General features: G+C 34.8%; 1 protein-coding gene across 4 annotated transcripts in view; it reads left to right on the forward strand.

The window, feature by feature from the left end:
* Positions 1-26,083, forward strand: part of LOC106873169 (uncharacterized) — a 204,373-nt gene that overhangs the window by 32,888 nt on the left and 145,402 nt on the right. For all 4 annotated transcript variants that reach the window (XM_089359896.1, XM_089359894.1, XM_089359895.1 and 1 more), the window contains exon 2: positions 19,404-19,569. In XM_089359896.1, coding sequence (XP_089216022.1) covers positions 19,404-19,569 — 166 coding nt within the window. The remainder of the gene's footprint in view (positions 1-19,403; positions 19,570-26,083) is intronic.

Here is a 26,083-nt window from a genome sequence, read left to right on the forward strand (position 1 = left end):
CGTCACCACATATGAGGTTTCTGCAATTTTGTGCCATTTATTAGCTCACTTCCTTCATCAAATCGACATTGCCTGAACAGGTATACAGTGTACCACACATCAAATACTGAAGTGATTGCAGAGCAACGTGATATGCAGTCTTTTCTCAAGAACACAATGCACCATCTAGTTCAGGAATTGAAACCACAATCTTGTGCTTGTGAGTGCAACATCCTAACCATTAGGCCACACATCCCCATAACGTGTGTGTGTGTTAACCACTGTTTTGAATACACAATAAACCTTTACAATGGTTAGCCCATTCTTTTTGATGGAATCTTTTTAGCATGCAGAACAATGATAATCATTTGCCTATAGTCATAGAGTATAACTGCAAATTTTTACGGGGTAAGCTTAGAAGCAACATACATGACATAAACAGTTGTATTGTCTCTTAAGTTCAGTACCCTCCAAATAATTATTTTAAGTTGATGCTTGAAGAATTAGTTTTGTCAAAGCTTATTTAAAAACTGGTGAAGCCCAGCTGGTTGATTCAGCTGATTTTCTTGTGATTTGAAGGAGAGTAGGTCAAATGATAAGTTCAACTGCTGTAAGGAGTGTAAAATCTGTTTTATTCCTCTGGACAGTTGAGTTATCAATATTCTACAAATTCTTATTTTGATTAATTGTGCTACTTTCTTCAAATTCTGAACTTCACTATCCCCCCTGTGATTTCCTCAACTGATTTTTGTATCCCTGGCTTGCCAAGTGTCCATTCTGATATCAATGGCTTGCTGTCTGTTGTTTCTTTACATGTGTAGTGTATGTGTACTTATACATGAGGTTAACATTGATACAGCCTAATCTTTAAGATGTTAAACAGTACAACTGGTCACAACACTTGACCTGAAAAGTATTTAATCCTCTGGATAAATTTATTGAAACATTAAGAGATTTACAGTTAGCAATTAAAGTGTTAGTCTTTATTTGTCTATAATCAGTAGCTTAGCTGGGTATTGGAGGATTATTATTGATATCTATACTAAAAGTGATTTAAACTGTAAAGATGAGGAGATATATATATATATATATATCGAGCGAGATCGTTGCCAGTGCCCCTGGACTGGCTCTTGTGCGGGTGGCACATAAAAGACACCATTTCGAGCGTGGCCGTTTTCGTGCGGGTGACACGTAAAAGCACCCACTACACTCTCTGAGTGGTTGGCGTTAGGAAGGGCATCCAGCTGTAGAAACTCTGCCAAATCAGACTGGAGCCTGGTGTTGCCATCCGGTTTCACCAGTCCTCAGTCAAATCGTCCAACCCATGCCAGCATGGAAAGCGGACGTTAAACGATGATGATGATGATGATGATGATGATATATATATATATACACGTGTGTGTACGTACAGGCATGGTTTGTTTATTTAGGCTAGCTCATGCAGTGCCACATAAAAGAGACCATGTGGTGCCACTTAAAAGCACTCAGCACATTCTGTAAAGTGGTTGGCATTAGGAAAGGCATCCAGCCATATAAACCATGCCAAATCAGACTAGAGACTGGAGCAGCTTGCCAGCTCTAATCAAACCGTTCAACCCATGCCAGCATAAACAACAGGCATTAAATTATGAAGATGATGCATAGAAAATATTATTTTATCCTCATATTTATTTGTTGTTTAAGAATCCTTGTCTTATAACATTGAGTTATATCACATCAGTAAAGAAGTCATTGTTGAAATGCAGATTCATCTTGTCTTCAATTATATTCTTACTAAAAGATGACCAACAAAAACTACAAGAAGGAAGAATGTAGAATTAAATTAAATAATTAGAATTAATCCTACAAGACCAATCCTTTAATCTTCTTTAGACTTTTTTTCACTTATACAGATAATATTGAAGATTTCAACACTTGTATTCTTCTAATCCATTAGGATAAAAGGGTGGATTCATGGTCAGTTCTCATAAGTCAATTAATATAGTTCTTTTAGTCCAGTCTATCTTATATTCTCCTAGCAATTGAACTTGATATGCAAGTCATAGAGTTTATATCTTAACCACTGAAATATGCCTGATAGGTTGAGAGAATAAATATCTGACAGCTGCTGTAGTCATACTTAGTCCCTTGTATGAAGTATTTATTCTTTTTTGACTTTGCTTATGAAATACCATGAGCCATTTCATAATAAAACTAAGCATAGCTTTGAAATCAATAAACTTTTATATTTATATTTTTATTTAAATAACTAATTACAAAACCTTAGAATATAATTTTGTTTTTTAGTTTAAAATCTATTATGGATATTTCATTATAGTTCCTAACTAAATCCTTTCTTTGTCATCTAGGTGTTGAGAATCTGGATTAGATCACCTTTTGCTTTTATGCTTACTTGTAGGTAATGTAAAAGCTATTTCTGTAGATGCTTCATCTTCAGAATCATCCAAATTTAGTTGCCATTCAGTGACGTATTTGTTACATAATTATAATTTATTCCCCATATGACATAGTTTCAAGTTAGGTTGCTATTTTTTATTTTTTTTTTACATGTACCTATTTGCGTTTATGTATATACACAAATGTATGTATATATTTATATGCAGGGTATATGTTTTTCAATCATTGTATATTTTTGTCTCATTGAAGTAGCTATCCTGAGATTTCTATTTTCCCTTGACCATGCTTGTTTTGCCACTAATGGATAGACCAATTAATAAGCTATTAGGTAATAAGAAAAATTGATTCTTAGTGGTTCTATTTTTGATACATAGTGATCCTTGAGCAATCTGTTAGTCATAAAATTACTGATGTATATTACTTGTTGAAATATTTATAAACTATACAGAATTCCCTTTCTCACTACTCTTTAACTACTTTGATCTTTGTTTACTGTTCTTATTTTCTAATTATTTTTCTCTTTAAATAATCTCATATATATCATTATTTATATGACACAACTGATGAGTTTATTCTTCATTCTGTAATTTAGTGGGAAATCTGTGTTTCCTCAAGTTAACAACTTGAAGTTAGGTAGACTTGGATGAGATGAGCCAGGTAACAGGTGAGGCTGGCATCTCAAATGAACAGTTTATATTAAATTTTAATGGTAATATACTGGCATTAGAAGTGAATAGATAAGGTATTGGACTACTGCCTAAGTTTTGAGATCTTTGAAAGTGTTTTGGTGTTTCTGGGCAGAACATCATTATATTCTACATTACCTCAATTCATCCTGTTGTTGAAAAGAGTGTCCTATCAGGAGAGATTTCTCTTTCATCAGAAACCAGTGAAACAGCAGATACTTTTTGAAATTGCTCAGTATATTTTATTTTTGAGTCTAGGATTATGTATGAATTACAAAATCTTATGTTCCAAGTTTTTCATAGTATGCTTTGAACTTAGAAATGTAATATTACAAAAAAGTTGAGTTATAGTTGAGTCAATCAAATTTGATATATTGATTGTTGTTGTGTATATGTATTGTCAACTTGTGAGGATTAATGATAAATTTGATTTTGTTGAGAATTCATCTCTGAACTTTAAAATACCTAACTTTAAAATATATCCAGTCAAGATCCATGTTTCCTTTCTAAATTATGTTGTTCTTATAAAGATTCATTAATCATTTATAAATCTTTGGACTAGTAGTGGTAATTTTTTTGTATAGAAACACAACACAACTTGTGGTGAGATACATTGTATGTTTCTACAAATGTTGATTTCATCAAATGTAACCTTGTGTTTAAGAAGCTAATCAGTATTTGAAAGGGAAAGTATAATCAATGGAAGTAATTCAAATGTATTGATAGCACTACATATTTTATCAGTCTCCAAGAGAAAGAAAAAAATGATCTCACAGTAAGATTTAAATGCAGAAACCTGATGCTTCAGATACTGTGTCACATTTTCAGCAATCATAATGATACCAATAAGTAATTAATTATTATCACATTTGATCTGTCCACAATACATGTAATTTAAAAAAAAAAAAATTATTGTTCTTTGAAAAATACTGTAGAAAGTAATGGCTAAGAAATTCATTACCTTCTTCATTTTGTTTATGCTTAAAGATTTGATATTGAGAACCTTATGTATCTACACTTCCAATTGTCTGGAAAATCTTACATACTAATACTACAGAAATTTAATCTGCTAAGAGCATGGACAAGTAGTCTATAAGTTCCATTATCTATCCAAACAGAATCAATACTGGATGTAATGTCAATGACTGAAAGAAGTTTAGAACTTGTCTGCTGGGCAGTTTGTAAACATAAATGGTCCAGCTATACAAGTCACACTGTAAGAGATTGTAACTTCTGCTACTCTAATTTTGGGAAACAAGTAATATATGAAAAGGAACATGCAACAAGCTTAATGAGATAATTTATTGAGCCTTAAAAATTCTGAATAAATAACAAAATGACATTTCTAAATGTAATAATAAATTGATATGATGATCCTCAAATTGGGGAAAAAATAGCAAAAAAAAAAATGAATTATTATTCCTAAGTAATTTGTTATGGATTTTCTTATGAGAAGGATCAAACGAACATGTCCCCATAGTGACTAGAGGGTGCACATGCACTAATTGCATTGTAGATTATTAATGATTTACCCTTGTATATCTCATTAAAACAAAATTTAAACATGCACTAAATTTTAGTAAGTTATTTAAAATCAGTTAGCAAGTGCAGTAACATTTAGTGTTTAAAGGCAAGAATACTCTACATATCAAACACCAGCTATTTTATCCAAAAATGTTCTAAACAGTTGTAAGTTTTTAATATTTTTAACTTTAGAAACTGCAGTTTTATTTCATCCAATTGAAAATGAAAGACAAGCAACACTAGTTTTATAGATGGATATATATTTTAAACTATGTTTGCTTATATACTTGACATGATATTGCATGGTAGAGATACATAGGCATTGAATGCAGAGAGTTTGTGTAGGCTGGAAAGAAATGAAGCGAGCATGCTCTACTGAATGTATGTTAGTTTGCATTAAGAACAAAGTATGAACCGAGAGAAAAACTGGGTATAAGAAGAATCAGATGTAGTGTCAGAAAGGATTATGTACAAGAAGATGACAGTTGGGTGAAGAAGTGTCAAATAATCCAAGCGGAAGAAACCTGCAGAAGAGGAAAACTAAAGAAATAAGTGGGGAAAGTTGATCTCAAGAGCATACACCTCATAAAGGTGATAACAAACGACTGCAATAAGTAGCCAAACACTGTGCTGGAAAAGCCCTGTCCACCCCAAGCAAGCAAGCTAAAATGGATGTATGAGGATTCTAATTTCCTACTGCCATAATGGAGGTAAACAAATTATAAAGGAAATGCGATCCAGTGAAATTTTATTTATTCATCTTTTAAAATATGATGGCTAAATAGTTGTAATGATTGTTTTAACACAAATTGGTTGATAGGTCTGCAGTACAGCAGCTTTAGATTTTTGTTAATCTTGTTTTCCCATTTGTGAATCCCAACATTTTCCTGTAACTTCTGACCACCCCAATCCTATGTGTTGCTGGACTACTTTTGTCATGATACTTTTACATTTAAGATGTAGTATCATCTATTCTCCATATCAGATACTCATACTTGTGTATTCATTATTTTCGCAAACATTATCAATTGCTTTTAATGCCCACTTGCTTTCACAACTTACTTGTGTTCAATTATACTTGTAAGTTAATAGACTATACTTGAGTCATCTATTTACAATAGCTGACAGTCTGCTGCATTTACTACCCATGTTTGACCATCATATAATATCACACTTCAAGGAAACTGATATGGATAACAGAAGCAAATGAATTTCTTCATGATTCAATATAAGTTTTGATTATTATAATAACACAACAGCCTTAACACTATATGCTATCAAATTATGAAAAATAATAAACTAATAAATGTATACACATGTAGTGAAGAAAAGACATTAGCTCTATTTCTAATATTTGAATTATTTTCACAAGTCCAGTGAAGGTACTGTGCATTACTTAGATGATCTAATAAGACCAAATATACCTCAACTTGTCTCTCATACTTGTTGAAATGTTTAAAATAGCATTAGTCATTGGGCTAATGTTACTGTTTTTTTTTTGGTTATTATTTCACTGCTTAAATGTTTTTAATTATGTTTTGATGCTCACTACATGAAATATGTTAATACTAACTTAAATATTGTTTTTTGTGTGGATAACATTTCTGAGTTGTCAACTCATGTAATTTATTTTTCAAAATGGTTATAAAGTTAAATGTTTAAATGTCTACCAGTTTGAAATTATATATAATCAGTTAACATATATTCTGTAGAAATTTACCTATGAAGTTGTTTTGAAATAACGTCTTCAAGGAAGCCAAAGAACAGAGCTATTAAATGCACTTAATATTACAAATATTTAGAATTTCCAGTTGAATTCTTTGAAATCATATAGTTCCTATCTTGGAGATAAGCAGCTAAACAAAAAACTGTACTTTCCTTTGTATATGATGCTAAATGCATCATTGAGTAATTAAGTCGAAGTTTGATAATATGGTGGTTCTATTAAAATCCATTAAATTTGTCAGAAATATTTACTTGAAAAATATATTTCTCTATATAAGCAATTAAGATAAAACAATCTTTAAAGTATTTTTCTAATATTATGGAAGTGTAATAATCTTTATTGAAGGGGGTTAATTTCTGTGTTTCTTATCTGATACCAAAAAAATTAACAGCATGAAATAAAATAAGTATTTTTGATGAAATATATGATTATGATTTTAGAGTATAATATTCAAATCACCCAGCTTATGATTTCAATACTTGTACTTTAGCTAGAAATGATTTACATAAAAAGAGAAAATTTGGAAAATCTTTAACCAGCAAAATATTTTAGCAATTAGAGGAAAATGACAATGTCTAATAGATTTTGAGATATAATCAAACAACATATGAAGTACAGAATTTTGCTTACATTGTTGAAATTTATTCCAACATTCTTTACCATAGTAAGTTAGGGTTAGATGGAAGGTTGAATGAGTTAAGTGATCATCATAATCATTTAACATCCGTTTTCCATGCTGGCATGGGTTGGATGGTCTGACAAGAGCTGGCAAGCTGGAGAGCTGCAACAGGTTCCAGTTGTCTGTTTTGGCATGGTTTCTATTTACACTTTATATGTACTTTACAAAGTGCATTGTGTGCTTTTTATGTGTCCCCATTACATATTTTTATTACAAGACCAGCACAGATGGGGTTGCTAATTAGCTTGCAAGACAGAGACTTCTCAGCTGAGAGAGGAAGTGGAACCAAGGGGATCTTGCGTGCCAGGATAGAGGTTGGAGTATGATAGTGTCAGTGACAGCCAGAGTGAGAGAGAGAGAAATAGATGGTGCTGGGAATGTATTGGGGCCTACCCACAGAGAACAGTGGGTGGGGGAGTATAAGTAGTACAAAGCTGATCAAGGTAGGGAGATGTTCCATAAGAGTGTGAGGGAAGATGTTTAGAGATGGGTAAGATACAACTGTAGCAAGTGATGGTGAGAGAAACTGGAGTGGCTTGGAGTGAGGTATGATAGATATGTGAGTGCATTGAGTGTGTAGATAGGTATGTAAGAGAGAGTGGTAAGACCTGCAGCATGTGGTGGGAGTGTTGGGAAGATAGGCTCTGTTGGGTGGGACATACTTGTATGTATGGATGGTCATGGTTTTATTTAGCTTGACTTGTCTTCTCAAGTACAGCAAATTGCCAGGAACCTTGGTCCCTTGTCATTTCTGAGGCTCAACATCAGAAGATTGTTTCTCACTACTTCATTCCACAACTTCCTGGATCTATCCTTTCCACAGGTTCCTTCCACAATTAGCATGCAACCCTTATTTATGCAGCTGGCTTCATCCATATGCATCCGGATAAAGGATATTTTCACAACATTTTGATAGAGAACTGAAGAAGAGCAAATATCATAATTGATAACTTATTTCAGATGTATTTATTTAAAGTAAAAGGAAACTTATGCTTTAACGATGTAGCAATAAATTTATCTCAAGTTTTCAAAGGGGCTTTATTTTTTTTCTACCAATGAAATATTCTGATTGTTTTCTCTGAATTTTATTTTACTGCTAGGTAAAGCCAATATTAAGTATTTACTGGCAATTGATTAACTCTCTCTTCCTCATATATTCACATTTATTCTTGACTTCTGGATGCTGACTTTACATAAACAACTTTATATTGGTTTTAGAGAATTATTATTAAACATAGTATATGTTATTCAAAAATATTGCAATATTGTTTTGTCAGTAATAATTTCATATAGAAATTATAAGACAAAAAGATAACCCAAAGGAAATGTTAAAGGTATCTAGTTAACACAGAACTATATATATTGCATTTTATACTATTACTTTTAAAACATTTCTTTACTAGATACCTTCAGTGATGGAGTAGACCGAATGAATTTATCATGGAGCCTTGTATTTTTATATTATAATCTTTTAGATTCCATTAAGTATCAGTTAATTTCAGAGTATCTTTTTGTACAGGTATATCCTTGCTGGTATTAAAAAAAAAGAAGCATAAGGATGACACTTATAAAGAATATAGGCAGGTGGATTGAGAAACTAGAAATGAAGGTAGAAGTTAATAGAAAGAGGAAAATAGCAAACCTAAGTGACAAAGTGTAACAGTTTGATAAGTATATGAAATAGCAACAGGGTTGAAGAGACTGTTAAATGTAGTGATGGTGACTAAAAGAAGGAAAGTATCTATTTATGATGGAAACTGCCTAAGAGAACATGGGATATGTGTAGCATTCTTGCCATAGCTTAACCCTTTAGTGTTCAGATTACTGTTAAATATAATACTTTTTCACTCAAATTGTTTTGAATTAATCACACATTATCTTATAGCTTTGAGGTTTCAATAATGTGATTGTTTATTTTTAGAATGTCAATGTAGGTTAGGTGTGAGAGGCTAGATATTGACAGTTTGAATATAAAGTATGTAGAATATCTGGGCCAGATATGGCCGGTTTAAACATTAAAGGGTTAAATGGTCAACATGGTTACTATATCACCTTTTTATCATTTTTTTTTTGTTTCCTTTATTTCTCCATGTTCTGTTAGGTTACACTGCATCCCACATATTATTTGAACCTTTCTCTTTTAAAATACTAATAAAATATGGTATTTTTTCTTTCCATTTACATCAGTCATTCATCTCTTTGGTCTTTTCTTTCCAGTAAATAGTACTTGTTTAGAGATTTTAATTTTTCTTTCTTATTGGGATTCGACATTTTAATTTCTTTATTTTTGTTTTCTAATAAGAGGCAATTTTAGAGTACTAAACCCTATGTATCTAGAATCTATAAATTACACTTCACAACATTGATATTTTGCAATTTCTGTTGAAGCAGGTCCTGCTAAAGGCAGTGATGTGAAAAGCTAATGCACTAGAACAGAGTGTGTTAGTGTAATCGAGGTTGTTGGTTTCATCTGTAGTATTTTTTCTCTACAATGCAATAAAGATTAGGAATTGATTAAAAATGTATTTCACTTGATCTTTGGCTTGCTGTAGCAAGACACAAGTTAGGTGTTCCCTTTTAGCTGTTAAGTGTATAGTGAAATATCTATCTTACTTCATAAGATGCAATCTGGGTTAATTCCATAGAGAAGCCTCATTTGAAAGTAAGTAGGCTGAGGATTGTAAATAAAAATTAATGATGTCAAGTATTTTCAAACTACGCAATCATGATGATCGTAAAAAGCAGCAGCAGTTCCAACATCGTAGCAGCAACATCTCCCTCATATTCAGTATCACTATCAACCCTGATCATCACCACTACTATAACCAATTTTATTATCACCATCTAAAATGTAATCCCCCTACCTTCCCCTTCTACAGTAACAGAATACATTTTCTTCTGCACTCACTATATTGAATGTTTAAATTTTGGTAACAGGTTCTACTATGAAATTAGTTCCACTTACTCAATACATACTTTCAAATTGTTTTACTTTTTTTTTTTTTAACATTATTGGTCTTACAATTATATACTGAATATGTTCAACATAACATGAGATAGGTAGAGAAACAGATGCATTTAAAATACTTATCTGTTAAATACTTAGATGCCAAAGTCAGGAGTTGAAAGCTAATCATATATATTCTGTGCATTATCAAAGTGCAGGAATTTATTTAAATCACCCTGCCTATCACACTGCAATTCTCATTCCTAATTTGCAGCTGAAAGACCAGTGGCAGGGAGAGCATAGAATTGTAAAAATACTTTCTCAAGTTGCATATATTCTTTTATTCTGTTATTTGTTTCAATTATTTTGACTGTGCCATGCTGGAGCTCCACCTTTAGTCGAAGAAATTGACCCCAGGTTTTATTCTTTGTAAGCCTAGTACTTATTCTATTGGTCTCTTTTGCCAAACTACTAAGTTCCATGAATGTCAACACACCAACATTGGCTGTCAAGCGAAGGTGGGGAGACACACAGACACATAAATACACACACACACGTATATATATATATATGATGGATTTCTTTCAGTTTCCATCTACCAAATCCACTCACAAGGCTTTGGTCAGTTTGAGGCTATAGTAAAAGACACTTGTCCAAGGTGCCACACAGTGAGAATGAACCTGGAACCATGTGGTTGGGAAGCAAGCTTCTTACCACACAGCCACTCCTGCGTCTATATATATATATACACACACACACACACACACACACACACACACACACACACACTAATTCACAAAATTTGTCCTACTCTTTATTATATTGAAAAATAAATGCAAACCATACAGTAGGGGTAAAAAATAAAAGGGCTTTTAAGTTTTAGACATTTTTTAATCATTTTAATTGATATATTCTTTTTTATTTTCCAGACATTTTAATTCCATTTGGAGTTATTCAATATCTACTGGTTATTTCTTATAACTGAAGTTGTAACTTAAATCTAGTTTCAAATAATTTAAACTGAAATTGCCAAAATCTACATTTTCAATTAGAGAACATTTTTGCAAGACTTTGTTCTGATACTGGGTGATCTTATATGAGCTTTGCAAAGAGGTAATAGGTACTATAGCCAATGATAGTTATCTAAGTTAAGGTTTGTTGAAAGTTCAAAGATGCATCTTAAGCAACAAAGTCAGGCAAGAGATAAACTTTTGGTCATGTTAAAGAATTGACACTACTTAGCTCTATGCTCATATCAAATACCTGACTGATGAAATTGATATCTCAAACATAAAGCATCACTTAAAATTAATAAAACTCTTGTGGTACTCCGTCGGTTACAATGGCAAGGGTTCCAGTTGATCCAATCAATAGAACAGCCTGCTTGTGAAATTAACATGCAAGTGGCTGAGCATTCCACAGATACATGCATGACACAGAGTGTGACAAGGCTGGCCCTTTGAAATACAGGAACAACAGAAATAGGAAGAAAGAGTGAGAGAAAATTGTGGTGAAAGGATACAGCAGGGTTCGCCACCCCCCACCCCCTGCCGGAGCCTCGTGCAGATTTTGTGTTTTCACTCAATAAACACTTAGAACACCCAGTATGGGAATCGAAACTCCGATCTTATGACCGCAAGTCCGCTGCCCTAACCACTGGGCCATTGCGCCTCCACTAATAAAACTCTATCCCACAGGTGAATGCTCTGTTGGTGATTACCACAATTTGCATATATTGAAGAATGTGACTCGAGAAAGGCCAAGGACTTCTGATACCTGTTCTGTTGTTTGCTGCAGTGACAATACAGAGTAATCACTCAACAAGCATGCAAGTAAGAGTAGACCAATGTCAACCCAGCTACTGAATAGAAAAATCAATTCTGTCACCTTGATATCCTTGTTTGACAAGGATCTGAATAGTAATGGAATGATTCAATCTTTGCAGCATCAGTGAATTCTTTAACGCCTTTGTTACTTCTTGTCCAGGTACCTTATGGGTATATTTTGGTCAAGAAATGATATCATTAGTGTTTTGAATATTGTAATTGAATGTAAGATCTTTTTACAACAGTATGAAAATACTGTTTTAATTGATTTTACATTAATTTATTCATTGATGTGATTCTGAATACACAGTTTCCCACCAAATATACGTCTACATTCAACATCATAGTTAGCATGAACTTCTCCATATCTCTGAAGTTTATGTATTCCTGTCATTATAGAATGGATTCAGTTATCTGAAGTATCACTGCATACCATTCATGTTAGTCACTGATTCTGTTAATTTTTGCAAGCTATTTTATATTATTTGTTTTGTTTTTTATTGTGCTTATACAAGATAGCAATTAAATGAGACTGTTTTAATTTAATATATAGTTATACTTAATCCACAGTTATTTGGTTGGCACCATTTGAAATATAAACTTAGATTTATTATTTCAATGTTATATACACATATCAAAGTTTTCGACCAGCATATATAACTGTTAAATTTTTTAATAAAGCTCTAGTATTTTCTGCTGAGATTACATATTCATAGCTATTAGCTTCAGACAAATTATGACACTCATTTGTCTAACACTTGAATTTACCAGTATGATCTAGAAGTAGAACAATATGTTGAATACCCATTAGACTGCATATTCTAAAGTCCAGTACATATGCCTTTTTTTTTTATTCTGATATTTTATCTTCATGGGCAATTGAGTTAATTGATGTGTACCAAATCTTTGGGTATGGATTTTGAGAGAATGTCTATAGAAGCAGAATATTTATTCATGAATCAACTTCTGCCAAAGTAGAAGGAAGGTGTGGATAATGAAAATAGTTCATAGATTTGTTGAAAAACAGAAGTTTTATCTCTGTTATGGATGTAACAAATATTTCTGTAAACTAGCCTCTAATTAATGCACCAATATTTCTGAACATGAATTTCAACATTTATGAACATGAAAACACTCCTTTTGTATATCAAAGCACTTGAAAACTCTACAAATTGGTGTGTTTATGAAGTTAAAAACTAATAATAATCTTTACTTTGGCCCAAGACCAGCAATTTTGACGGGTGTGGAAGTCAATTACATTGACTTCAGTTCTCAACGGGTACAGATTTTATTGACCCTGAGAGGATGAAAGGTAAAGTCGACCTTGGCAACATTTGAACTTGGAACATAAAGCCAGAAGAAATGCCACTAAGCATTTTGCCCAGCACACTAATGATTCTGCCAGCTTGCTGCTTTAATAATAACAATAATCAAACTGAGATTGTTATTTTTACATATGGATATCTGTTTTATTGGTTAGTAGTGGGAAAGACAACCAACTGAGAAAGCAGTTGCTTAGACATTTTGTAAGTTTCAAGAAATTCAGCCATTTGCATTACTCTGACAGATGTAGGTGTCAAACAGAATAAAGTGGAATCTCTAATATACTTGAAAGGAATGCATTAACCTGAAGTCCATGGATTCTTCAAATGATTTCTTATGAGTTGTAGACTAGTTTTACTATAATCAGGCGGATCTTAAGTTAGGGTTAGATTGGAAGGTGTTTCAAGAACACTTTGTATGAATGAAAGGTTTACTATCTTTATGAAGCTTAGACTATGGCATGGCAGAAGTCTAATGATATGTTGTATAGCTGTCAAGCATGGTCATGAATATGAGTGCTTAAATGTAACTTAGAAAAGATGTTAGAAAGTGAATTTAAGACATTCAACACAAGAGATTTATCACGTGTGCAAAAGAGAGGACTACATTGGTTAATGTAGTGCAAATGGGTGTGCAAGCTAAGTGAAAAAGTACTGGGAGTTAATGATTAACCCTGTCATGCCATTTTCCCACTATAGCAGCAATAGCTTGAACATCATCTCTGCCGTATTCCTGGTAAAGCAGTAGTGAACAATACATTAAAAGAAGATAAAATACTAAAATTAGACAACTGATCACATTTGCAGCCTTGTAGTCAAGCGTATTTATTTATAACTCATTGTTGATGGTGTCCTCCATAACTGTACAAAAAATAAAAATAGAATAAAATATTGTTTTTGGTGATGAAGAAGAGTGTGATGAATCCAGCACTTCATTTTGTAAATGAGCAAGGCCTTAACTTCTTGCAGTTAAGGAAATTATTGATGATATTTATTCTTCAGACAAAGAGTTTACACTTATACTGGTTGGCAGTGTGAAGGATTTGGATAATCAAACTGGTGAAAGTCATAACAAAAGTAGGAATTTGGGTGAACAAATACAATAGTTGAGAGATAGGCCTATTATTGTTATTCTCCTGAATTTTTTTATAATTCTGTCTATTAGTTTGCCTGCAATGGTTACTCTTGGGCTGTATATGCAACTATTTATATTTTGCTCATGAGCTCAGGCGGAAGGTAAAGTTAGATGCAGGGGCCCAAGTCTGAGAGAGTTAATAGGATGTGTGGAAGAAGTACACCATGGCTGACTGAAAGTAGAAATATGGTAGTTTGAGCAGACCTTTATCAGAATTGATGCACAGCTATGCAGATTTGTTGTCCTGTCCAACTCTTATTGATATAGAAAATATAAACTAAGGATTCTTACTATTTTTTGTTTGTTTGTATTTACAATGTAAATATTTAGCTTAGTCATTATCAATGCTTTATTGGGTTGGATGTACCTGCAGTTCAGCAACTTCATTTGTTGCTGTCTTATGTTTCTTAGCCTACAACTATATTCAGCGATCTGATCTAACTAGTTCATCTCAGGTCTTTATTTCAACTCTGGATACCCTCCATTTCTAACTTACACACCAACATGCAGCAACATTTTATATTGATTTCAAATTTTGGCACAAGGCCAGCAATTTGGAGAGGGAGATCACATCGATCCTTTCCCATCCACCCTCTAGTATTTAACTGATACTTACTTTACCCCAAAAGGTTGAAAGGCAAAGTGAACCATGGCAGAATTTGAACTCAGATTGTAAAGACATGAACTGCCACTAAGCATTTTACCTGTCACAGTTACAGTTCTGCCAGCTCATCACCTTAGCAATGATTTATGGTACATTCACCAATGATTTTAATGCCCATTCTTTTCTGACACGCACCTTCAGTCTTGAACTTTAGATGTGGCTTCAAGAACTCGAAAGAAAAGAAAAAAAGCAATAGGAATATAATGTTAGTAAACACTTAGCTGTGCATTAATTTCCTGTCTGAGTTCATTACTGATTAGGACTACTTTTAACTGCCATGCATGATTCACAAATTTCATGCCTTCTCCTTACTTTCCTTATACTTACCATTCTAAATGGTCATGTGAAGTTAAGATGTTTCTTTTTTTGGAGAGTAGTATTTTTTGTAGTTGTCTCATTAGAATGTAGCATTCTGTTAGACACTTTATTACTTTGTATATTTGAAAATTTCTGATGTACTTTTGTGTGTATTAGAATCTTTTAGTTTTGTGTTTTAGAATAAATGATTGTTGAGGAATGATGAGGTGGTGTTGTCAGAAGATCATTTTTGAGCACTTTCTTAATAAAATATCACATGTTTGCTAAAAAGTTATTTGTATTCTATTTTCTGCAAGTTGGCATTTAAGATTAAATGGTATTTAACTGCAATTGTTGAATTATTCATTGATATACTGCAATATTAACAAAGTTAATATTTTGGTTTACACATTGATCAAAACCTCCCCATTGTGGCCTTTGGTCTTGGAACTTGCATATATCTCATTCCTCTATACTGGAGCTAATAACAGCTCCCTTGTGTGGGTGAGTCTTAACCTTCCCTCATTATTACCTCAGTAATCTGAGTAGAGAAAGCTTGCTTGATTTATTATAAAATATGACAGTTGAGGTATGGCTAACTGTTTAGCCTGTGTATTTTCTGATAACCTCACAAAGACCTGTCAAATATGTACCTGATTACCTCTTACTGCTTTGAATATTAAAAACAATCTAATCACTTGTTTTCTTGGTTACTGCAACAATAACAAAGGATTCTTCATTGAGTTATTTTTCATTTCATTATTAAATTTCATTGCCAATTTATTTTCATCACTCTCTTTCTAGTATAATTTTTCAGATATCTTTTATGAGTTCTAAGCTGTATTTTTTTTTTTTTTTTAGTTATTAATCTGTAAAGAAAATTAAGTATATACTAGCAGAGATACCTGGCGTTGCCCATGTCACATGGAATTGAGGAATTAGACTTTTCTTTTATATTTTCTCTAATGAACTTCATAGGAAAAAGGTTCTTCTTTTTATCTGGTGGGATTGCAAAGGAGTAATTCACTTTGAATTTTTACCACCTAATGCAACAATCAATGATCAAGTCTACTGTCAGCAATTAGAGCGTTTGAACCAAGCTTTGAAGAAAAAAAGACCCGCTTTAGTGAATCGAAAAGAAGTGATGTTTCATCGGGACAATGTGCAACCCCACACTGCAAAGATCACATAACAGAAGATCAAAGAGTTTGGTTGCGGAAAAATTCGTCATCCGCCTTATTCTCATGACCTTGCTCCTTCAGACTACCATTTGTTTCATAGTTTACTGAATCATTTGGGGAACACAACTTTCACAAGCCAAGAGGAGGTCAAGACTGACATTTCAGAGTTCTTCGCTTTGAAACCAAAAGAGTTTTACATTGATGGGATTAAAAAGCTTGTAAATAGATTGAAAGTACATTGATGATTAAATTTCAATTAAATATAACATTTGATCACTTGTTTTCTATATTCAAAATTCAGACAGAACTTATGGGATGACCTAATATCTGACATTACAATAGAGAAGTGTTATTGTTTCACTTTTGACACGTAATACTGAAATAGTGGAAGGCATAGGGGATTGCTCTGGGCTCACATTAGGCAAGAAGTTTTAAAATTTTTAGGCCTATGACACTACATGGACCCTAAGTAAGGCATGTGTAAAATTTGAATGAAATCTGTTGTGTAGTTTGCAAGTTTTAGGGATTCACACAAACAGAAAGACACACACATTCTCATCTTTATATATATAGATGATTATGCAAGAGGGAATGCATATAAGGGTTAATTTTGCTTATTTTATATATTCAACCCCCTACCCCTGCATTTATACAAAGACCTATTATGGCATTGAGATAAAGGACCACTTACCTTCTTGCTTCTCCTTTTTTCAGCCTTGACATATATTCCAATTACGATTTGGAAATCATTCTGTCAACAAAAACACATCACATACGGAAAATCAGTTATTTTAAACATTTCAGATTAAAGTATTTTACTGAATTTGTTTTCTTTTTTATTTGTTAATTACTTTTTTAATATTTGTAAAAATATTTTGATTCTTAGTTGTACTTAAGATAACAAAATAGTTTTGTGTTGTTAAATATCAACATTTCATCAGAAACTATGTTTTTAATTCTTCAAATACTTTCTGAATATTGTATGAAATATAATACATGCTTGAACAGCCAGAATTTTATGATCAAATAGCCTTGTAGAGGAGTATTAAATTTGAGTTAATTGTTGCTATTATGTATGTATTAAGACTTCATTTAAATGACATTGTAAACTATTTTTAAAGAAAATAAATTATAAAAAAAAGGCATAACTGTATAGTTAAGTTTACTTTCAAACCATATAGTTTCAAGTTTGGTTTTCTAGAGCTTTAGGCCAACAATATCCTGTGAGTGTGATATTGGCAGGTAGAAACTGTGTGGAAGCCTGTTGTGTGTTCATAAATGCATGAAGTTGCTATTTCCAGCTCAAGCTAGATAAATGATCTTTACATTACCAGTGAACATTATATCCTGTCTCTGCAGTTTCAAAGTTAAGTGGAATACAGAAAATCCTTTACTTGAAAAAAAACTACGGGCTGACGATAGGAAGAGTGTCCAGCTGAAAATATATCCTTAAATATGTATCGCTTCATCCTGTGGCAGCATAGAAAAATTGTTGTAAAATACAAGAACAAATGAAATTAGTAATAAGACAATACACAATTTAAATTTTCACCTGAGGTTACTGAACTGTCATTCATGTTAGGAGAAACTTGATATAAATTTCAAGTGACCTCTTTACTGTGAGAAAATGTGTTTTGGATATCTAATATATACACATACAGAACACATACATCTTTGTAGGTATGTGTTTAAAGGAGTAAATAGTCTTATAGAAATATATTGCCCATAAATCTTCAATACTTTTCAAATGTTTCTCTTCAAAAAGAAGGAATTTATTTTAAGCCTGTGTTGAATAGTTATGTAGCAAGATTTCAACTCAGTCACTAAAAGTTCAATTGCAAAATAGCTCTAATATTTTTAGTTAAGTAACATTATGAGATATTAAGAATAATGTGCATTGTTTGAGTTTGAATTATCTTAAGTTAATGATGGAAAACTGTAAAGTTTCTTTCATTTTGTTTCCATCTGCTTAGTTCAACGCACTGACTAAAAGGCTCGCTTGCATATATATGATGTGTGACACATGGAACATAATTCTACATTTATATTAAGTTCAATTTCATTTTTGTTTTACTTAAAAGAAAAACAGCGTGTAGAGAAACTAGGATGGTTTGAGAAAGTTAGTGAAAGGGAGAATGATAAGGTAACACATGCTATGAAGAGAGCAAAGGTGCACATGGTAAAACAGAAAGAATCAATGTTGCTGTTGTGCAATAACTAGCTTAAAAACTACACTGAGCATACAGCAGTATCACTGTGTCATTTGACCATCTAACAAACCAATGAGGAAACATCTTACATTGTTGCTCAGCTTGCTATTTTCTTTACATTACAGTATACCATATGTAAAAAAAGAAATGCATTGGATGATATAATCTTGGATGCACTTGCACCTAAAGACTTGATAGGATGGCTAATCATTGGAATGTCATTCATTATATGTCTGCTTGATCAAAACTCACTTTGGTTCTAAACAGCATGTGAATAATAAGTTGCAGCTTATGTATTGGTTGACCAATAGGCAAAAGAACACATACTATTTATATTTATCTGCAGTATTTTTATATTTTATAGTTGTCGTTTATTTTGATGTTAGTTATGTGTTAAACAAATTTAAGAAAAACACTGGGAAATAAATGTTACTTTATTGTCTGGGTGGGTAATGACACATGAATTTAGTTTCTAATTGTGTATGTAGAAGTATGTGTATTTGTGCTTTTATATATGAAATACATATTACAACTTTGCCATGGTAATAAATTTTAAATACAATTCTCAACTCTTATGTGAGGCAAATCCTGTCCTTTTTGTTCTTTTATTGTGAAAGAGGGTGGGCGATAATAAGTTAAAAGAAATGGTATAAACCAAACAAACTCAAAACTTTGTATAAATTAGTCTATTATTTCATTGTGGATGCTAGCAGAACAGTGTGGTGGTTTTGTTATTTTTAGTTATATCTGCAATTGTACCTGAATATGCTTGTTACTTTTTTCAGTGTACTTGTTTGTGTATAATTGGTTGTTCATAATTGTTCTTGTAGTGAAGTACCAATTGTGACTGCTCGAGCCTCGGTGATGACCTATGATGAGCCCAATAAGAAATGGATCCCTAAAGGGAAATCGCAGGGCCTTTCCAAAGTTCAAATCTTCCATCATACATCCAACAACACTTTCCGTGTAGTTGCAAGGAAAGTGCCAGATCATGAGGTAAGTTGGAAATTAGTCTTATATAATTGTTTCTGAGAAAAGGAGTCAGATGACTAGCTGTGTGATATTTTGAGTGATGTTTACTTTTGAGGTAAAACCCCATAGATGTTAATATTATCCTCCATTTTTTTTTTTTTAGAAGATTAATAAAATAGGTACCAGTAATTTTCTAGTTCATAAACTTTGCATCTCTTTTTTTCTTTTATTGTCAATGGCACTCTGGGCAATTTTTTCACTTGAATAACCTTATGTATATTGCAGATAACTTTCACAAAATGCCCAGTCCCTTTTCTAGCTAACTCAGGGAAGATGAATTTGCAGAATTGATTCGCTCAGATAGAAGTTTAACTCATTGCTTTGATCATATTTATTTTTGTTTTACTAATCTGCTTTTAGCCACAAAACATCCCTTTTGATCTGCTGAATCTAAAGAAATGTCTGCTTCCAGATAAAGTCTAAATTTAAAGATCTATACATCTGGTGCCAGCAAAGTGGAGTGCCACTAAAGTGAGAGGTAGGGATGGATGCTAAAAGATTCCTTGCTCAGTGATGGATTAAGTGGGTGGGGAAATTTTACTGCAGTTAAATTATTTACATACATCTGGTGTCAATTATCGAATTGAAGGTTCAATTACAAACTAGAAATGAACCTGTATTTCCTCATCATAGGTTTCTATCTCTTGGCAACAGCAATTTATTTCTGCTAAGGATAGCTACATTTCTGGTGCCTGAGCAAACTAATAGATGCCAATTATAACAGAACTGAAATATCAGACGAAGCATACCCATTAAGTATCATTGTACACTTATTTACAGCACATATGAATCCATATCTATTAAAACACTCCTTAAACACGTCAGTACAGTGTAGTGTAGTTTAGCTCAGTCTAGTCAAAGACAAAGAGCAAAATAAAACAAAAAGAACAATTTTATATGAAGAGGATAATATTATCTTTATTCATAAGAATTGTTCTAATTATGGATGTTTCTACTATGTTCCTATCACTTCTTTAGCAGGCATTATGTACTTCATCATTCCTATTTTCACTCATTTTCTTGTAATATGCTTTCCTTGATGGTTTGCTCAAATTAGTAAGTCTTGCTTGTTTCCAAAAGATTAATCATTATGTAGTGTTCATAAAAGGAGTAATGCTGATCTGCAGCACACAAATATCAGGAATACTATTGTAAATCTGCTTGATAGTGATGATTTTTTTTTTTTCGTTTTGTTATTGTTTAATGCTTTAGCTGTTAGCAAATAGTATTTTGTTACAATGTAAATCGTCATCATCCTTTAACGTCCGTTTTCCATGCTAGCATGGGTTGGACGATTTGACTGAGGACTGGCGAACCAGATGGCTGCACCAAGCTCCAATCTGATCTGGCACAGTTTCTACAGCTGGATGCTCTTCCTAACGCCAACCACTCCGAGAGTGTAGTGGGTGCTTTTACGTGCCACCGGTACGAAGGCTAGTCAGGCGGTACTGGCAACAGCCACGCTCAAAATGGTGTATTTTATGTGCCACCTGCACAGGAGCCAGTCCAGCGGCACTGGCAAGATCTCGCTCGAATATTTTTTTCACGTCCCACTGGCACAAGTGCCAGTAAGGCGATGCTGGTAATGATCACACTCAAATGGTGCTATTTACATGCCACCGGTACGGAAGCCAGACAGCTGCTCTGGCAACGATCACTCTCGGACGGCGTGGTTAGCGCTCCACTGGCATGGGTGCCAGTCATCGAATTTGGTTCAATTACGATTTCAATTTCACTTGCCCCAACAGGTCTTCGCAAGCAGAATTTAGTGTCCAATGAAGGAAAGGTTGGCATGGGAGTCATCGAATTTGGTTCGATTTCGATTTCACTTGCCTCAACAGGTCTTCGCAAGCAGAGTTTAGTGTCCAATGAAGTAAAGGTACGAATAAGTGGGCTGGCTACACCTCTGGCAGAGGCCACGGATTATGGTCTCACTTGGCTTGCCGGGTCTTCTCACGCAGAGCATATTTCCAAAGATCTCGGTCATTAGTCATTGCCTTGGTGAGGCCTAATGTTCTAAGGTCGTACAATCTAATGATGTCATTCATAGCCCAGTATGGTATGTTTTCACACATATTGTTTGCAAGGAGAATTTCTCTCTCAAGGCACGTCTTTCCATGTTTGACCATTACTACTTAATTCATTCCAATTTGACTAAGCTTTGCACACATAAGCAAATTCATTATTTGCTGTTCTAATATAAGAATAATAGTTCTTAGTAGGCTATGAATGACAGATTTAATATAGTGCCTATAGCTGATGAAGCATAATAATATAGTAACACATATCCTACAGACTTTTAACATTGTTCATAGCCCAACTTGGTGTCTTCATGCACATTGTCTATAATGAGAATTTCTCTCTCAAAACAGTTTCTGTAATGATGCTCCTACCATATTTGAGTGTACACCAACACATTAAATACACATCATCATTATCATTTAATGTCTACCTTCCATGCTGGCATGAGTGGGACGGTTTGACAGGAGCCAGCCAAGTAGAAGCGTGCATTTGACTTCTGTGTCTGTTGTGGTTGGATACCCTTCTGAACACCAATCACCCACCAGAGTGGACTGAGTGCATTTTACCTGACACAAACACAGGTGAGGTCACTTTTGGCAAGGTGTTTTTCAGCTGGATGCTCTTCCAAATCCCAACCACTTTTACAGTGTAATTTATTTAGTAGGAGACTTGACACCTTCCTAGCAGTTATCCAAATGGTGGTGTTTGTCCTTTTATACATGTTTATATATGTATCATCATCACCATAATTTTTCTGTCTTTTTTTTTTTTTTTTTTTGCTGGAACAGGCTGGATAGGATTTTTGTGGGGACAGTGTTTTATGACCAGATACACTTTTTGACACTAAGTCTTTTCATTGAGTCCTACAATATGATGCATCTATTCTGAGATACACATACTTATCTACATGCGCACACACACACACACACATTACAAGGAAAGAAGTAGTATTAATACAAAATAGCAATCTTTGTATCATACTCAAAGTAATATATATATATATATATATATATATATATATATATCAATGAAAGCCTGATAAACTGAAGTATTGGTTTCAAAATAGCACCTTGAACTGATGTAACACTAACTTCAGGAAACCTGCCAGTCACCACCTATTCACCTACCGATCTGGTGGACACACTAGTCAAATTGATTACATCCTTGCCAGGAAATGGGAAAGATGGCTACTTATAAATGCCAGAACCTTCCCAGGTGAAGAATGCACCCCACAACATAGATTAGTAGTTAGTGACTTCGGGATCAGGGCTAAATGGATGACGGTGGAAGACAACTAGAGGCTCCTACGGGACAACCTGTTGAGGGCTAATGGCCAGATCTGTGGATGGTGCAAATTCCTCTCTTGACCCAAGGTAATACGGTGGTGGAACAATGTAGTTGACAGGGCCATTAGGGAAAAGAAACAGGCATGGAAGGACTGAAAGAATGGTGGTAACAGGGAATTGTATCAGATTACCAGAAGGGAAGGTAGGAGACAGGTTTACTTAGTCAGAGGGGAAGCAGATAAGAAAAAATTTGCCAATGCTCTGCATCATGAGGACCTGAAGTGTTTAGTGTTGCAAGACAGTGTGTGAGAGAGATTCGTGATCTCATAGAATAGAAATGTGTCCAGATGGATAATGGCTCACTTGCATTTAATGTGGCTGCAAAGAGAAAGACTTGGAGATGCCACTATGAAAGGTTGCTAAATGAAGAGAATGAATGGGAGAAAGAGAGTCTGCTGAATGTCGACCGAACAGAGGGACCAGCTATCCAAATTGACAGTACCTTGGTAGATAAAGCAATTAAGGGTATGAAGACAAGGAAAGCCGCTGGCCCATTAGGGATCACCGCAGAGATGCTTAAAATATCTGGCGGTGTCAGTTATAGTCTAGTCACCCGTGTAGTCAGTCAGGTGATACATGAAGGAGTCATACCCAATGACTGATGTAGCAGCACCATAGTCAATTGCTACAAAGGTAAAGGTAATGCATTAGATACGAATAATTACAGAGATATCAAGTTGTTGGATCAGGTAATGAAAGTCACAGAGAGGGTCATAGCCCAACTAATTAGGGAGAGAGTCAGTCTAGACAAAATGCAGTTTGAGTTTGTGCCAGGGAAAAGCACCACTGATGTTATATTTCTGGTAAGACAACTGCAGGAGAAATACCTAGTCAAAGATAAACCTCTGTACTTGGCTTTCGTTGACATGGAGAAGGCCTTTGACAGGGGCCCCCGATCCCTTATCTGGTGGTCACTGCAGAAACTAGGGATAGATGAGTGGTTAGTGAGAGCTGTACCAGCCATGTCCAGGGATGCTGTCAGTAAGGTGAGGGTTGGCAATGAGTATAATAAAGAATTCCAGGTAGGGGTCCACCAAGGATCAGTCCTCAGCCCCCTCTTATTCATTATAGTCCTCCAGGCAATAACAGAGGAATTCAAGACATAATGCCCCTGGGAGCTCCTCTATGCTGATGACTTTGCTCTAATAGCTGAGTCACTATCAGAACTAAAGGAGAAATTTCAGGTATGGAAGCAAAGTCTAGAATCGAAGGGCCTTAGAGTCAATCTAGCAAAGGCCAAAGTCTTAATAAGTAGGAAGGCAGACAAATCACAAATCCCTTCAGGTAGATGGCCCTGCTCGATCTGTAGAAAAGGCGTAGATAGAAACTCCATAAGATGTATCCGGTGTAAGTTATGGACACATAGGAGGTGAAGCAATATCGAAGGAGGGTAACTGGGAAGATAGTTGTTGTGTGTGGCAAATGCTCAGGGGCAATAAACACTGAAAATGTGCAGAGAACAGTTTCCATCACATGCCAGAGAGGAAAACTAGTAGTTGACAGCTTCCGTTGCCTAGGTAACCAAGCCAGTAGCAAGGGTGGATGCTCTGAGAGTGTAGCTGCTAGAATAAGAATAGCCTGGGCAAAGGGCCTCTCACTCAGAGTACGAACAGCCATGCTACATGGCAGTGAAACATGGGCTGTGACTGCTGAGGACATGCATAAGCTTGTAAGGAATGAAGCTAGTATGCTCCTCTGGATGTGTAATGTCAGTGTGCATACATGACAGTGTAAGCGCCCTAAGAGAAAAGTTGGACGTAAGAAGCATCAGATGTGGTGTACAAGAGAAATGAATGTGTTGGTATAGTCGTGTTGCATATACATGAAGACAGCTGTGTGTAAAAGTTTCACACCCTAGCAGTAGAGGGTACCTGTGAAAGAGTTAGAGCCAGGAAGACCTGGGATGAGGTGGTGAAGCACAACCTTCTAACATAGGGCCTAACTGAGGCGATGACAAGTGACCGAGACATTTGGAGATATGCTGTCCTTGAGAAGACCCAGGAAGCCAAGTGAGACCGTAACTGTGGCCTATGCCAGTGCAGCATAATTGGCCCATTTAAGAGTACCCTTCAATCATTGGGCAATAAACTGTGCTTGCAAAGACCTGTTGAGTCAAGTGAAGTCATTATTGTGGGCTATGACAGTACTGCTTTATTGGCACCTGTACCGGTGGCATGTAAAAAGTACCATCCAAGCGTGGTCCTTGCCAGTGCCGCCTGACTGGTCCTGTGCCGGTGGCCCGTAAAAAGCACCATTCAAGTGTGATCGTTGCCAGTGCTGCCTGACCGGCTCCCGTGCCAGTGGCATGTAAAAAGCACCATTCAAGCGTGGTCAATACCAGTGCCGGCTCATCGGTACCGTACCAGTGGCATGTGAAAAGCACCATTCAAGTGTTGTTGTTGCCAGTACCGCCTGACTGGCTCTTGTGCCGGTGGCACATAAAAAGCACTACACATTGAGAGTGGTTGGTGTTAGGAAGGGCATCCAGCTGTGGAAACTTTGCCAGATCAGATTGAAATCTGGTGCAGCCTTCTGGCTTGCCAGCCCTCAGTTGAACTGTCCAAACCATTCAGCATGGAAAACGGATGTTAAGCAACGACAATGATGATGATGTTAAAAAAGACAAAAATATATCTTCAGTAGCAGGCAAAAATTGTCCAGCAGTAAGTATCCACATTCTCTCCCTCTCTCTCTAAAATTAAAAGAAAAATACATTGGTAATAAACAAATATCCCTAACATCAGCAAACGAACAACAAAATACTGTTCCATAGTTATTGTTGTCAGACTGGAACGTTCACATCTACAGAAGGAAAATATGAGAAAGTGCTACTTGCAGATCTTTTGTATTGTTTAGCTTTATGTGAACCCAAATTGAAGAAAACCTTTGATGAAAGACATTCCATCTATGACCTGTGGTTTTTTTTTCTTATGTGTAATGTCAATGTGAATACCCGTCAGAGTGTAAGTATCTTGAGAGAAAAGCTGAACATTAGAAGCATCAGTTGTGGCGTACAAGAGAGACGATTGCGCTGGTATGGACATGTGGTGAGAATGGAGGAGGATAGCTGCGTGAAAAAGTGCCACACCCTAACAGTTGAGGGAACCCGT

Source organism: Octopus bimaculoides, chromosome 11, assembly GCF_046866305.1.
Source record: "Octopus bimaculoides isolate indiv1 chromosome 11, ASM4686630v1, whole genome shotgun sequence".
Classification (NCBI taxonomy): Eukaryota; Metazoa; Mollusca; class Cephalopoda; order Octopoda; family Octopodidae; genus Octopus; species Octopus bimaculoides.